Source organism: Aptenodytes forsteri, unplaced genomic scaffold, assembly GCF_000699145.1.
Source record: "Aptenodytes forsteri isolate BGI_AS27 unplaced genomic scaffold, ASM69914v1 Scaffold289, whole genome shotgun sequence".
In the NCBI taxonomy this organism is placed as follows: domain Eukaryota; kingdom Metazoa; phylum Chordata; class Aves; order Sphenisciformes; family Spheniscidae; genus Aptenodytes; species Aptenodytes forsteri.
In genome coordinates, this window is record NW_008795025.1 from 999,492 (window position 1) to 1,014,376 (window position 14,885).

At 45.0% G+C, this 14,885-nt stretch overlaps 1 protein-coding gene across 1 annotated transcript in view; it reads left to right on the top strand.

Annotated features, from left to right (window-relative positions):
* The first annotated feature begins 6,683 nt into the window (after window positions 1-6,683).
* The window catches only part of COLGALT2 (collagen beta(1-O)galactosyltransferase 2), a 17,394-nt gene continuing 9,192 nt past the window's right edge, over window positions 6,684-14,885 (top strand). The window contains exons 1-3 of the mRNA XM_019471149.1: window positions 6,684-6,779; window positions 7,542-7,676; window positions 11,564-11,768. Coding sequence (XP_019326694.1) covers window positions 6,720-6,779; window positions 7,542-7,676; window positions 11,564-11,768 — 400 coding nt within the window. The 5' untranslated portion in view covers window positions 6,684-6,719. The remainder of the gene's footprint in view (window positions 6,780-7,541; window positions 7,677-11,563; window positions 11,769-14,885) is intronic.

Consider the following 14,885-nt stretch of genomic DNA (forward strand, 5'->3'; position numbering starts at 1 on the left):
GCCCCAAAACTGAGCCCTGGGGAACATCGCTCGTGACCGTGACCGGCCGGGATTGAACTCCATTCACAGTTTCAGACTGATCCACTCAAAAAAACCTTGATTGGAACCTGATGCCAGGCCAAGAATAATGCTGATGGACTCAAATAATAGTACTGTGCTCATCAGCCTGCTTTCAAAAATATACCAAAAAAATCAAGGCACTGCCTTAGTCTAAGGGCTGTGTGGACTGCTAAACTGTGTTCTTGGTGAGCTAAGTGGAGCTGGCTTAAGGTGATCCACTCTCCTCCTATCAAGTGCATGCCATGGACCAGTAGGGATCAGTGGATGTGGTGAAAACACTTTTCCAGGACAGGCAAATGGGGAGGGGTGATAACATCTCTTATGTAGCGTGCTCTCACCATCAAACTTACTTGCAGGACATGCAGAGAAGACCTGTTGGCCTGTGCTGCCCCTCTCTGCTAGCACTGTTGTAGGAGTCGTCTGCCCAGACCGAAATTACTTTTCTGCAGGTATTAGAGGTACTACTTTACCTCACCTGCTCTAAGTTTTTTCCAAGAGGAGTCAGCATAGGACACTGCCAGCACAGTGTCTTCAACGTGATGCTTTCCTACCCATGCTCATCCCATGGCCTTGTCTCACTGTACCAGACACAGCACAAGTGTTGGCTGCTCTGTCCACGTGTCTTAACACTTCCTGACTGTCATCACCCAGGGAAAGGACAGTCAGTTTTCCAGAACTGGGGAGATATGCACCATGGGCAACAGACCACCAGTGGTGGTGGTGAGATCTGCAGCAGAGATAACCTTAGCATCTTGAAAATGGATTAAGAATGAACAGGGTCCAACTGGTTCATCCATCTGAGTTAGAACACTGAAGTTTTACTCTGCTTCTTGAAGTCCTACAAACTTTCTATTACAGAAGAAGTGTTTATAATGGGGAATATCCTGATGTGCCTCTTATGGCTTGAAGAGCTCTCGGCTGCCAGTGGGAAGTCCTGGTCATATTTTTATTTGCCTGTTTTTCTTGTGCAGGGGTTGTAATTTAAAAAAAAAAAAAAAACAGGAACAAAAAAAAGTATGTGCCTGTTTTTCCATACAGTGGTATTGCAAACACCATAGCTGTTATTTTTTCTGGGGGGATAGGTGGACTGGTTCAAACATTACAATAGGAGTAAGTGCTGATTTTGTTTGATCTTAAATGTTCTGAAACTAATAGTGATAGTTGGTTTTGGGAATGGCTTGGGTTGTTAGTTTTTTTTCTTGTTGGGTTTTTTTTGAGGCTCAAAGCTGGAAAAACAAAGGTTTGCCAAATTGCTAGTCATAGGGCATGTTTCATCTAGGGCGTGACAAACTTCATTGCCTTTGAGAACTTTTGGGCTTAGAAATGCTGCTGGGTGGATAGTCCTGGAGACCTCAGTCCTTTACTTGTGCCAGAGCTTTGTCTCATCAATGTCTTCATAAAGGTCTACTGAGTTGTGAATTTACCTCTGCATAACAACACCATTACAGCCTTGGCAGTAAAATACCATTTTTCTTCTAGCAGTTTCCTTGTGGGTAGATCTAGAGATTCCTCCAGGCTCCCATTCATGTGTCTCACTTCTGTCTGGAGGTTGTTAGCTGTTGGGGTCTTCTGGGGTGAATTTTGTCAAGGGCATGCTGCCCTACCAGGAGCAGGATGGAGAACCCCAGGTGTGGGGGGGTCTGGTTGACTGTTTGGAAACTTTCCCTAGGCAGTGCTTAGTGCCGGGCAAGATCAGGTAGTAGCAGTCTTTGGTGTGCTGTGCCCTTCTGTCAGGATGGTGGTGTGTCCAGGCAGTAAAACTTGTGTGGTCTGACCTTACAGGAACTGGAGACAAAGGCATGACAGGAAGAGCATCCTTCAGCCCCCTTGTCTTGCCTGGGGAAGCAAAGAAGGGCTAGCTATAGAGGGCAGCTAGCTTTTGAGGGCAGAGCTGCAGTAACTCTGTCAACCACTGTCTTTCAACTTTAAGGTTTCTTCTGCTAGTCAAAGTTTTGGGCTTCATGAAGCAACTCTGAGCAATTGAGGAAACAGCCTTCTATCATGTTAATTTTCTCTGAGGTTGAATGACTCTACATTTTTACTTTTTTTTTTGTCAAGGAAATAATTTCATTTGTGAACTTTGGGTTTCCATTGCACATCCCTGCAAACAGCTCCCCCACTAATACATTTTGGGCTTGTGTGTGGACAAAGCTGAATAGAGAAAAATCTCCTGGATGAGACAAGGGAGCAGCCAGCATAACACCAAGACTAACTTGACATGCACGTACCTGAAGCTTCCCCTTTCCCTCTCCAGACTATAGCAATCCCCTCCACATCTCTCCACTGATCTTAAGCAAGGTTAGAAGGACTGGGATGAGGCTTGCTGAGGGAAATGGGCATATGGACCTGACTCTGTGGGATTTGTGTGCTTACTTTAAGGGTTTGCAGGATCCTTAAGACTAGCCTGGACCTGGCAAAGAGTATGGTGTAAGATAGACTCCAACGTTCTTCAGGATGGCCACCATCATCTTCGCTTGGTTTGTGTGATGCCTAATTGCAGTGTGGTCCCACTGTATGGCAGGAGCTTCTTGGTGCCACTGCAGCTCCAGTGATGACCATGAACAAAACATTTTCACAGTTCTCTGGTATTTTAGGAATTTTGGAGCTGTTGTTCACTGACTGTGCAGCTGGAGTGTGGGAGGAAAGCAGAACAAGACTAGTGAAATGTGCAATGGCTGTGGGAGGCCCAAGCAAGAGTGCTAAAATGGGGGCTTGACTGGATGAGCTGCAATCTGTAAAATACATGGAGCAAGTTTGACTTAGTCTGTTCTACCAAGTCAGCACTATGACTGTTTTAGTCCAGTTAAACATCCTTGCAAACTAGATTTGCAGTGCAGTCTGACCCAGGGTCTTGGTCAAAAGCAAACCCTGAAGTTATGACTAAACCCAGCCTTGCTGTCATAGGAGAGCAGTTAATAGCAAAGAAACCAGCCTTCATTCACTTGCTGAACTTTAATTATTTATTGTTTTAATAGACAGGAATAAATATTCAACAAATAAGCTTTCTGTCCTTAAGTGACTGTGTTCTTCTGATTATAAATAAACTTTAAATCTGAATTCTTGATTCTTTTTTAATTTAAACCAGGCTAAACCCCGTGGGATTGATATCTTCTAGTTGCATGAACTAGAAAGGGTTCATGTCCTGATTCTCATCTGGAGGCTCATATGATGACTTGGGGTGGAGTATTTTCCTTTCTCCCTTCTGTGTGCCCTCCGCTAACTACAGGTATCTCTGGCGTCAGGTAGGGTGGAGGATGCTGTGGGAAGTGCCTTTGGGTCTCAGGAGCTGGAGGAAAAATAGGCAATTCATAGCAGTTGGTGGGGGCTTAGCACAGCCTTCCAGCGCCCTCCCCTTAGGGATGTGTTTTACACCACCTTTGCTGTCTCTCCATGGGACCTATTGGGAGCATGTATACTCCCAGAGGAATATAAAGGGATTGTAAATTCTCAGGGGCGCTTGCGGAGCTGTGGCTGCACAGGCCATGTCCCACCACGGGGCTGTGCTTTCCTGCCTTCTGGCCGGGAAGAACGAGCAGCGCTTTGACTTAAGGGAATTTGCTGCGGGATCTGCCATGACCATGTGAGTGGCCAGGTGTCGGATGTGCAAAGTCCTGGTCCCAGGGAAATGCATGCTGGAAAGCAGCAGCTGGGATGTGACTTGCCTCACTCGCCCTGTAAGCCAAAGGCTCGAGGATCCCAGGTGGAGATGAGCTTGTGGCTCCTTTGGGAGCATTTCCACGTGATTACTGTCAGAGACATGAATCTCTGCATCCTGTTCCAGTTTGTGCAGCTACACTACTCAACCCTGAGGAAAAAACATTATTCGGGTGCTGCTTTCAGGGAGGATGGCGGAGGCCATAGAGGAAGCACCATTGTTTGAGACAGAGTGCTATTTCAGTGTTTTAACAGAACATAGCATCTGTGCAAAGCTCCTCCGTGTGTTTTCACAAACTTGTAACCTCTGTGTCAGGAAACAGTAAGAAAGCAAGCTGCCTCTCTCTGAGCTGCAGTCTTGCTGCTTGCTGGCTATAGCAGGGTAGGGGGAAGGAGGGTCTGATGCTGATCCTCGTGTGTGTTGAGCACCCCTGCCTTCCCCTGCCACCTCCATGCTCAGCTTGGCCATACAGAGGGCAGCTTTGAGGGGCTGTGCTAATTGCACATTGCAAATTGAAGGCAAGTGGCTTTCTAGGCCTTGGCTATAATTATCTATGCTGTAGAGCAGCAAGTGAGGTGTTCCTTCCCTCTGCTAGCAGCATGTTAGTGGGGACTCCTCTCAGTTTCTTAGCAGAGCCCCTGATCCTGACACAAGCAATTCCTGGGCCATAGGGTGAGGCAGCAGTGTACGTGTGCTCGCAGCCGGGCTGTGCAGCTTGAACGGTGGCCTTTCAGGGCGATACAGCAAGCAGAGCAAAATCCTGGTGCTTCTAGAGATAGGACCTTTATGGTTAGCTTACCTTGGGCCATTCATGTTGTGATGGCCTGTCGTGTCTTTTCCAGTGGATGAACTGAACAGATTTGAAGGGATGTGATTGTGAGTGTGAGCAAGGAGAATTCAGCACATGGGCAATAAGAACAGAGAGTTTGCTCCTGTATTCGCTTGATGACTAAGCTGCTGTGATTCCTGTGAGGCAGGCGATCAGCGAAAGGGGAGCAGTGTGCAAGCATGCCTACGTTAAGGGGGTGCTCTGTCTTTGTGGGGAAGTGGGGCTCTGCTGTGTGCCTTAGCAAGGACTTGCACATCTGTGGAGCTGCCCTGAGTTCTGCCAGGAGCTGGATGTGCCTATAAGAAATAGGTTCTGCCCCTGACTCATTTACCAGCTGGGAGAAGGCAGAGGACTTAAATCTTGTGCTAACAGGGCTCTTTGTGCTCTCATTTCTCCAGGGCGGCCACTGACCACAATGTTGATAACACCACAGCAGTCCTTAGAGAGTGGCTGAAGAATGTGCAGAACCTCTACCATGATGTGGAGTGGAGGCCAATGGAGGACCCCCAGTGAGTACTGCAAAGGGGCTCACTGGAGCTGTTTGGTGTATATGTCAAATTTTCTAGATTTTCTTTTTTCAAACCAGGAGATGTACTAAATGTCCAAGCATTAAAATGTGGATTTTTTTTGTGGGGTCTGTCCCATTAAAATTGTGCTCTTATAAGAGTCCATAAAAAGGTTTCTGACTTCTGTGCAACAACTCAGGCAGAACTTTGGAGAAGAAAGCATTTTCCATTCAGTTATTTAGCATCTGCAGCTGCTCTCTTTGCATGGTAAACAAATCAGATCAAAAGCTACAGGGAATAAAAAGTGTCATTCTTTATTTGCAAGGAAGCAGAGAAATCATAGCCCATTCCCATAGTGTCTATGAAAGTTCTGTGCAAGAAATCAAATCTTCAGTGAGTTCTGCGATGGAGAACTAGATTTAATTCAGTATATTCTGCCTTTGCATGACTTGCAGGATCATTGCTTTGAAATATGATGTTAGGTTTAAAGAGAATCCTCTTTTAAGGAATGAAAGGCAACACCTATTTATACGCAGAATTTCAAAGTGAAAGAATTGTGTGTTGGGGTTTTATTGCCTTTTTTTTTTAACATCAGTTTGGTTTTTTGTTTTTGTGTTGTTTTTTTTTTTTTTTTTTTAAGATCAGCTGTTCCTTGTTTTGTTTTGTTTTTTATTTCTTCCATCAGGGAAAAGTACATCAGTTTCCCCTTTCTTTAGGCTTGCTTTTACTTTCAAGGTCCTCAGTGCAGTGGTGGGGCATTTGTGATACAAACCCACAGGGAATGCTTGTTTTATTGACTTTTTTAATCCTTTTATTGGAATTGAGTTTTCTTAATCCTGTCAAACTTGGCTTTTTTGAGTTCTGTAAAAAGTTTTTGAAATTCTTAGCTCCTTCACTGGCTTATGCTGGCACTGTTTCAAGGTCCTGAATTTTTATTCCACATAGGGATCTGTCCCTGAGTTTCTTTCTATCTTTGTTATGAAGTGTTTGCTTTTGGACCTGATCCTGAAAACAGAGACATGCGCATAACTTTGCTCATGTGATTGGGCTCATGGAGTTGGGTGTTGGGTGTTTGTAGATTTAAGAGCTGTTACCAGGATGTGTTAACAGTTACTAATAATGCCCAGACCCTGAGGGAATCTAAATTGCCTTCATCTTTACATCCGCAGCTCTGTTGATTCTACTGGGCTTAAGGAAGCTGCATTTATAGTTTTAAACTTAAACTTAAAGCCTAGCAGAAGAGAGATGACTTTTTACCAGAGGGTCAGATGAGGTAAATCAGCTTCAGTTCATTTCAGTGGGATAACCTCTGCTTACATCGGGTGAGGGCCTGCCGCTGCAGAAGAAACTCCTGGTTTTGATAGTGCTATTTTGCTTGTGGCCGCTTGGTCGGCAGGAAATGCTGCAGCGCTGCTTGTTCTCCACTGCCCTGTGTACACATTCCAGCACAAAACTTGAATCGTTCTCCCTCAAAACCTCTCCTGGGTTGCCTGAGGTGACTCTAACACTGTTTTTCTTTCGGAAAGAAGGCAGCAAGGGAACTCTCTTTTTTTGACTAGTGTAATAGGGCCCAGACATGGGTTGCAGTCACTTTCTTTTTTTCTTTGCTAGGTCTTACCCAGAAGAAATTGGGCCAAAACATTGGCCAAGCTCCCGATTCACTCATGTGATGAAACTCCGACAGGCTGCCCTGCGCGCTGCACGAGAGAAGTGGTCAGACTACATCCTGGTAAATACAAGGTTTGATTTATTAACTGTCCTCAGGAAAAAACTTTTCAGGTAGTCACTCTGATGCTTGAGGATGTCAAAAAGTTTCTTCTCCGTTGAAAGACAAAGCTCTCTGCAATGAGATGCTGTGTGTCATTTCTTGGTCTGATGAGTGAGAGACTTTGCAGGTAGGGGGATAAGTCCCTGGGTAAGCCCAAGGCTCTTTTCACAGGGGTCAGGATTGAATATAGTCCTGGTGGTGGGTAGACACCTGCAAGGGTCCCCCAGATTGAAACCCCACCTGTTATTGATGAAATGTGAGGGAAATAGTTCAGCAGAACAGTTGTGGAAAGATGTGTGCCTTTGGTCACTACAGCAGCAGTTAATGCTGGTGTTCCCACAGCCTCTGAACAAGGTGAGGGTGTGAGGCCAGTTTTTAAGAATTCTTCTTGATCCCCTTCACAGAATAAACCTGCCCCGAATTTTCAGCAATGTTATTTTCCCTCACAGCTCCCTTACCCCTGTGCTGGAGTGACGTTCTGTGGAGTCAGAGGGAAGCTCCACATCTTTTCCCATCTCATAGCTTTGTCGTAGGGGCAGCCACCACTGGGTTTACCTATAACAGTGATGTACCCTACAGTATCAAAATGACCAGCTCAGTGCTTTTTGTTTTTTTTGCCAACCTCACGCCTCTGGCTGCCTTGTTCCCCAGAAAGCGTCAGGGGAAGCATGTTGTTTCATCTAATAACAAATTTCTTTTTCTCTTCCCCTCTTTCTTCTCTAGTTTATTGATGCAGATAATTTACTGACCAACCCACAAACCCTGAACCTGATGATAGCAGAAAACAAGACATTGGTGGCACCAATGCTTGAGTCTCGCTCTCTCTACTCTAACTTCTGGTGTGGCATCACCCCACAGGCAAGTGACCACGTGAACGGTGCTGGGTGACTGTGCAAGCTATATTTTCAAAAGCCTCCTGCCTTGTGTCTGTGAAGCAGTGGGCATTGTTACTGTTCTATGGGCTTTCCCATCTGCTTTTGTAGCGTCCTTTTTCTGAAAAGAAGCTGCTATAGGTCTGAGGCATGCAGAGGTGATGTTGGGATGTAGTGAGGATAGTGGTGTCATGCAGTCATCTAAGCTTCCTCTTCTCTCAGCGGTGGCATCCCAAATCTTGGGCGGGTATCTTTGGGAAAGGACCGTACATTTATACGGAATCTGGGAATAAGGGTAGAGAGGACATTGCAGTCTATAAATGTTTTTCAGGCTTTGGTAGGTATAAGCAAAAAGCAATACATGTCTTTTGCATTGGGTGTGCAGGCACATAACTGAAACTTGCTTCCTTATCTGAGATTCCTCACTTGAAAAAGCTTAATCTAGAGGAAGCTGAGCTTGCTTGGCTTAGGGGAAGTGATACAGTCCCACTAACTGCATAAAAGATACTGATATACACACAATCATACCAGAATTTATTTGAGGTGGTTCCATATGTTTGTGTAATGGCCTTAAAAAGAGGTAAAGACAGTTTAATAAGTGAAGGGGAAAAAACCACCCAAACAAACAAGTGATGCAAAAACAGTCACTCACCACCAGGAGACTGATGCCCAGCCATTCCCTGAGCATTGGCTACTTTGGAAAAACTCTCCCCCCCCCCGTTATCGCTGAGCATGATGTTACATGGTATGGAAAATCACTTTGCTGTGTCACCTCCGAACCTCTTGCCCACCCGCAGCCTACTTGCTGTGGGGGGCAGAGTGAGAAACAGAGAAGGCCTTGATGCTGTGCAAGCACTGTTCAGCAGCAGCTAAAACATCGGTGTGTTATCAGCACTGTTTTGGTCACCAGTCTAAAACACAGCACCATACAGGCTGCTATGAAGAAAATTAACTGCATCCCAGCCAAACCCAGTACAATCACCTTGTCCATAAAAGGATTTTAGTAAAAGAATCAAATATATAGAAGGGCAGATCTATTGTCACAGTCATTTTTTGCCTTTCTTCACTCTTTCCCTTGGAAATGTTCTTGACTAAGCTCTAGATGGGCTTTCCAAGACATTCAAGCTGAAATGGGGACTGTAGTTAATGCTTTTTTTTTCTCCCAGGTAAGACTCAATAATGAGATCAGCTTTTTGACCTGTTCTCCAGTCTGCTGCTGGCATGTGTTTTGTCATCCTTTGAGGAGGCAGCATCCTAAGCTGCATGTCTCCTAGAATAGCAAGAGGTTTTTTTGTTCTCTTGAAAATTTTCCCTTTTTGCCCACATTGGCCCTGGAAAGCTTCAGGATTTCCTTTTTACTTCCATGCCTGAGTCTTGTGTTTCCTTTTTCATAAAGACAAGCTTGCCCTACTGCATAGACAAATGTGTTTAAGCCTGAGCTGCACATACATCTTTGAGCTTCCCTGGGGCATGTGAATAGGAGTACTTTAGAGAGCCTCCATGGTCCTGCCCTTCCCTACCCTCTTGCTTTATTCCAGAGAGCTAACCAGATACTGATTGTTGTCATTATTGCTGGAGTGAAACAAAGAACAAACTCAGTTTCCCCTTCTTCTATTTACCTGGTGTAAAACATCATTCTTCCTTCCCAGTGTTACCAAGGAGACAAGTAGTGACCACAGGCAGGGTGAAAACATAACAGCTGTACTGGGTCAGACCAAAGGTCTATCTGATAGCAGCACTTCCTAGCAGATGCCTAGGGAATAGTATAAGAATATGGCAAACATGTAAATAAATGATACTTTCTCAAAATATTTTTCTATCCTCTGGCAATCTCCTTCTCTATGATTTCTTGAGAAAGGTCTTTGTCTTTAAAGCTCTCAGTGATTTTTTTTCTTTTACAGAAATCACTGTCTGAATCTTTTTTTTTTTTTTTTTGGCACCCATGCCATCTTATGGCATGGAGTTCCACAGTTCAGACTAATTGAATAAAAATAGCAGGAAAAGGTCCTGAACTTTCCAAATTCTTGGGAAGTAAATACATAGATAAGAAAAGGGGTGTGTGTGTATTTACTTGTTTCAGTTTTTGTTTTAAAATGGAGATACAAACTTCATAGCGAAGGCATTGTCCTTTAAGTTTTTAAGGTTAAGTCCTGAGACAGCCAGGTTTTCCACTGATGTAAATCAGCATTGCTCCACAGGCTGAAGCGGATCTCTGCCTGTGTGCACCAGCCTCTGCCCTGGCCCCTAGTGTTACCTTTCCAGTAGTAAGTTTCCATCATTACCAGCATTAGCTGAGAAAAGGAGAGGGAAAAACCTAGTAGCAAATGCATCTTGCAGAATTTGGTGAAAAAAGCTGCTCAAACGAATAGGAAAGTTCCCACTTTATTTATTTTTTTTTTCTCTTAGTTGCTGCTTCTTGTTTCTGTGCTCACAGTCCCACAGCTTCATGCTCTCAGCATTGCTCTCCCTGGGGACTTGGGGAGGGAGTAACAGCTGGAGCACACCCTGAAAGACAGCCTCCGGCACTGAGCAACAGCAAGCCAAACCCAGCTCCAGACAGCTTGACATTTAGTTGTCATGAAGCTAACCTTAGGAGAGCACGGCAACAGTGCTGACAAGTTGGAGTCTTTCTTGACTACGCATGATTTATGAGCAGTGAAAAGCCCCAAAACCTCATAGTGAGTGACAGAAGGAGGAAAGATTAGTTTCCAGCATCTTCCACCTGTGGGCATTCTCAGATGTCTGTTAAAGGTTGAATGTCTTAACCCTTCCTTCAGTGGGAATGCTAGTAAGGTCTCTACCCACTTGCTCCTTTTCATGAAAATCAGACCGGCTGTGTTTGAGATATGTGACCATACTGTGAGGACTAGATATCTGAAGGGCAGAGGGGAGGATCGACAGATACGTAAACAGACAAATGCACTACACCATGCTTCTGCACAAAACCAGGGTAAAGTGGTTCTGCAGTGATGTGCTCAGCCGTTGCTAGGATGCTCATGGAAAATATAACGTAAAAGTAACTTAAACTTATTTTAGTGACTCATCATTTCTGTAAAGACCAGAATCTGCTCTGGATTCAACTGTCAGCTTTGTCTGGATGTCTAATTGGTGCATTAGGATTTTCTTTCTGGAGGAATTCAGTGTATTTATTTCCAAATCTGATAGCTTTAGACATACTGCACCTGCAAAATGACCTGTGAGCCGTACAATGTGGGTGTTCACCCACAGTGCTGGAAGGCTAGCAAAGCTCATGGTTACAGAGAAATGAGCTGACTGAAGTGCCTCCCCCCCGACAGACTCTGTGGGGAGAGCTCAGGAGTGAGTATTAAACCTGCTTGCCCTGGGAGGGAGGAAGCAGGGATTCTTACACAGCTGATGGAGACTGAGATGTTGCCTTTGTTGCAGTGAAGCAAATTTTTTTTTTTTTTTTTAAAGTCATGGTCAGAAATAATTTGCAGGTCCTATTCTGTGAGACGCTGAATGTCCTTTGTGCCTGTTGAACGTGGAGGATGTCACAGGTGCTCAGCAGCTTCCAGGATCAGACCTGAGAGTCTATGTGCAAAAGAGGTTTTTGAAGAGTCAGGAGAAAACAGTCTGAGGTTTGAAGTCTATTGCAAGGGAATTTTGCAATGGAAAGGCTTGGATTTCCAATAGCTGCTAAAAAGGAGAAAGAAGGTCAAGCTTTAACTTTTGGGATGGAGATTGTTTCTAAATACTTGACTGAGCCCTTTCCAAATGGGAGACACTTAAAAATCTGAGAATTGGGCACTGATCCATCTCTGCTGGGGAGGGCTAAGGGTGACAACTTTTTCTAAGGAGCATCTATGAAACAGAAATCTCTTGTAACAAGCAGCCCCCTCATTGTGATTGCAGGGCTATTACAAAAGGACCTTGGATTATCCCCTGATTCGGGAATGGAAAAGGACAGGCTGTTTTGCTGTCCCAATGATTCATTCCACGTTCCTCATTGACTTGAGGAAAGAGGCCTCCACCAAGCTGATGTTCTACCCTCCACACCAGGACTACACCTGGAGCTTTGATGATATCATGGTCTTTGCCTTCTCCAGTCGCCAAGCAGGTATGTCTGGAGCCTTTGCTGGGGAGGATTCACTAGTAGAGACATGCAGACCTCTACTTTGAGTTCACAGGCCAAAAGTCCTGTGTTGACTTCAGTGGTGAGTTAAGACCCTGTCCCCTTTCCTCTTTCGGATCTGGTCAGGGATAACCAGCAAGTGACTGGCAGTGCAGTTTTGAATCACAGCTAGCTTCAAAGGACATGGGAGCCATTCTTGGGATGGGGGCAGTGTTTCAGAGATAAAATGTGTGGCATCCACCCTTGATTTGTGTCACAGCAAGACAGTAGTGAACACAGGTGAATGCTGTGAGAGTGGAAGGTATTCTGAAGTCTGTAGGTAAGTATCTAAAGTCACCACTTCCAAGAGATCCATGAGAAAGGGGGTGAGGGCAAGAGACTCTTTCTAAATGTAGCAGCCCTTGTGGAAAACAAAACCCAAGTTGCTTATCCACAGTGCTGATGAGGCTTTGCTTCATGGCAGCTCAGCAGGAATTGTCTGAGAGGTAGGGGGTTTTTGTCTTTATTTTTGAAAGCAAAATCAGTTCAACTTTCAGGGGAATGATGTGGAGTCTGTGGGCTGTGCTGAGAGGAAATCTCTTGCAGGCAAGAGCAGGTTAGAGCTGGTGTGTGAGCAGTAAAATCTCTGCGTGCTTGACATTGTATCATTGGTACTTTGGGAGAACCAGTCGAGCACTGAGCTGCCTTGAGATCCTTGGGGCACAGCGGAGAGAAAATGTGTACCACTCCGGCTGATACTGGGATCAGCTTCTACCGGACAGTGGGAGGATTTCAGTTAGACTTGAAATACAGGGGTCCTTTCAGGCCAAGTCACAACCTCAGTGTCCTCTTCCTTTGTCTGGAATGGCTGTTGGTGTTTGCAAAGAGCTCCAGGTGTCTCGGAGAAATCACTGTCTCTTAAGTGCATGATACTGCTGCTACTGCTGCTTGTACTTGTGGTGACGATATTTAGTCCTGTTTATTTTTGGAGACTGGATCTGGTGGGTATTCTGTCTCCAGCAAAGTCCTGGCTGGCAGACCTGTATATAGCAGCGTCAGAGCTGAAAGGAGCTCCTGGGAAGGATATGGTTGTAATGGCCATCTATATTGTTCTTTGCCCTGCTGTGTTGAAAAGGGGAAAGTTTGGGGCCTTATAAGGAAAAAGGGACTGATGAAACCTCAGCAGCACCAATGAAATGCACTTCTGTTCAGAGCTTCATGACTGATTTGCTGGCTTACTGAGGTGAATGAGTAGGGAAAAGTTGTTTGTGGGTCCTCTGAGTGATGTGCAGTTGGTGTTACCTGTCTTCTGTTTGTAAAAGAGGCAACGTTAAGGTGAGAAGGAAGGGCTGTTCTTGGGGGACAGACAAGCAGAGAGAAAGTGAAGTGAAGAAGTATAGCTTGTTGTTGTTGTTGGCAGTCGCTTCTGCAGAAGAGACAGGCTGAGAAGACTGCCTTTACCACCGTTTCCAGACCAGCACAGCAGCCACCAGCTGTTTGTAGCTTTCCTTTTAGTGATGTTTCTGGTTTGAAGCTCTTGACAGCACTGAAAAAGATGACATTGTCTTGGCAGACTAAGCAGGGCTTTTTAAAACTCAGCTACGAGAGGATGAGGGGCATCAAATGAGAAAGACGAATGGTAGAGGAGAGGCAGCAAGAGCTGAAATTAGAGCCCTTGGGAGGCAGAGGTGAGATGTGAACTTGCAGGGCACTTTTGGGGCCCTGACTTTCAGAGTCAGGACACTGGTATATTGGCTCCAGAGGAGAATTCAGGTTTAAGTCTGGATAGCAAAGCAGGCTCCTTCAGATCTACCTGCCCGACTTGTTCCCTCTGACAGCTCTCCCAGAAATGCAGCATCCAATGAGTGTGGTAACTGCATTGCATTAGCTCCAGCTGCTTAAGAAATATTTCAGGGATTCAAACCCATAATTTTTTCCTTCCATCCTAGAACACTTTAGCTTTTTCCAGGACTGACCCATGACACGAAAGGCTTTGCTTCAGCAGTCTGGCCCATTGATCTGCTCAGATTGTTGGCTTGTGTCCTGGGCTGAGTTTTGTCACCCATGATAAAAGGATGACATCCAAGTTCAGAAATGTGAAAAACGTATGGACTTTGAGGTAAACTTCTCTTCGGAGTGATTTCACTTACTTCCCTGAAGTCATAAATTATGTTGGCTTTTGTCCAGGCCAAGGCACTTTACGCCTCAGATCAAACCATTGATTTTCAACAGTGAATCTACTGCTCGAAGCAACTGTTTTGTGGTGCTCCAGAGAGACTGTCCCACTTCTGCTGAGAGGATGTGGCCTGTGGTGGGGGTACTGACTCAGAATAAAACTCAGTGCAGGTGTTTTATTGACAAAGGTGGACTGTGTAGAGCCCCTTGCACTCACAAGATAGGATTTAGCCAGACAGATCTCCTGAGCTTCCTTTCAGCCTGAGGCTCTGAAGACCTAGAGCCAGCCAGCAGGAAGGTCTGGTCACAGGGATGTGGGGGAAATTCAGGTTGCCTAAATATGTCTGTGGCTTTAGGGCATGGCTGTGAATCCTGGTCACTGCCTTACAAAGGCTAATGATAATACAAGTACCTATAGCTTTTCTGTCCCTTGTAGCAATTGTTTATTTTGTTATGAAAACAGAGCTGGAGAGCGAGTCCCCCTCCCCATTTTAAAGTAGCTTTACCATTTTAAAGTAGCTTTTATCCCAGAAGGAACAGAAATACTGGCGTGAATCTATGCAGATTAAGTGTGTTTAAGCCAGTGGAAGATAAGAACGGAGATCAGTGAGCCAGATAAAATTAGTTGATTAGATCAGTGCCAAATCCATTAATGTCAGCAGGTAGTATTTTTTTTTATTCTGCCATTTACCTAAATTGCAGCTGACAGCTGAATGTGTTTTGGCAAGTAGTGTAGCCAGCAATTTACTTGCAGAACTTAAAATGGTAGAAACACTGGGGTCATTAATGCAGACAATTCTGCTCTGCTAAAAATACCAGGGACTAGGAGGACTAATACATGAAAGCATCAACACACCAGGTAATGTCTGCTTTTCATTTATTTCCTAGAGGGAGTGGGGGGGTTGTGCTTGTTTCATTTTTAAAAAAAAAGGGGGGGGGGGGGGGAAC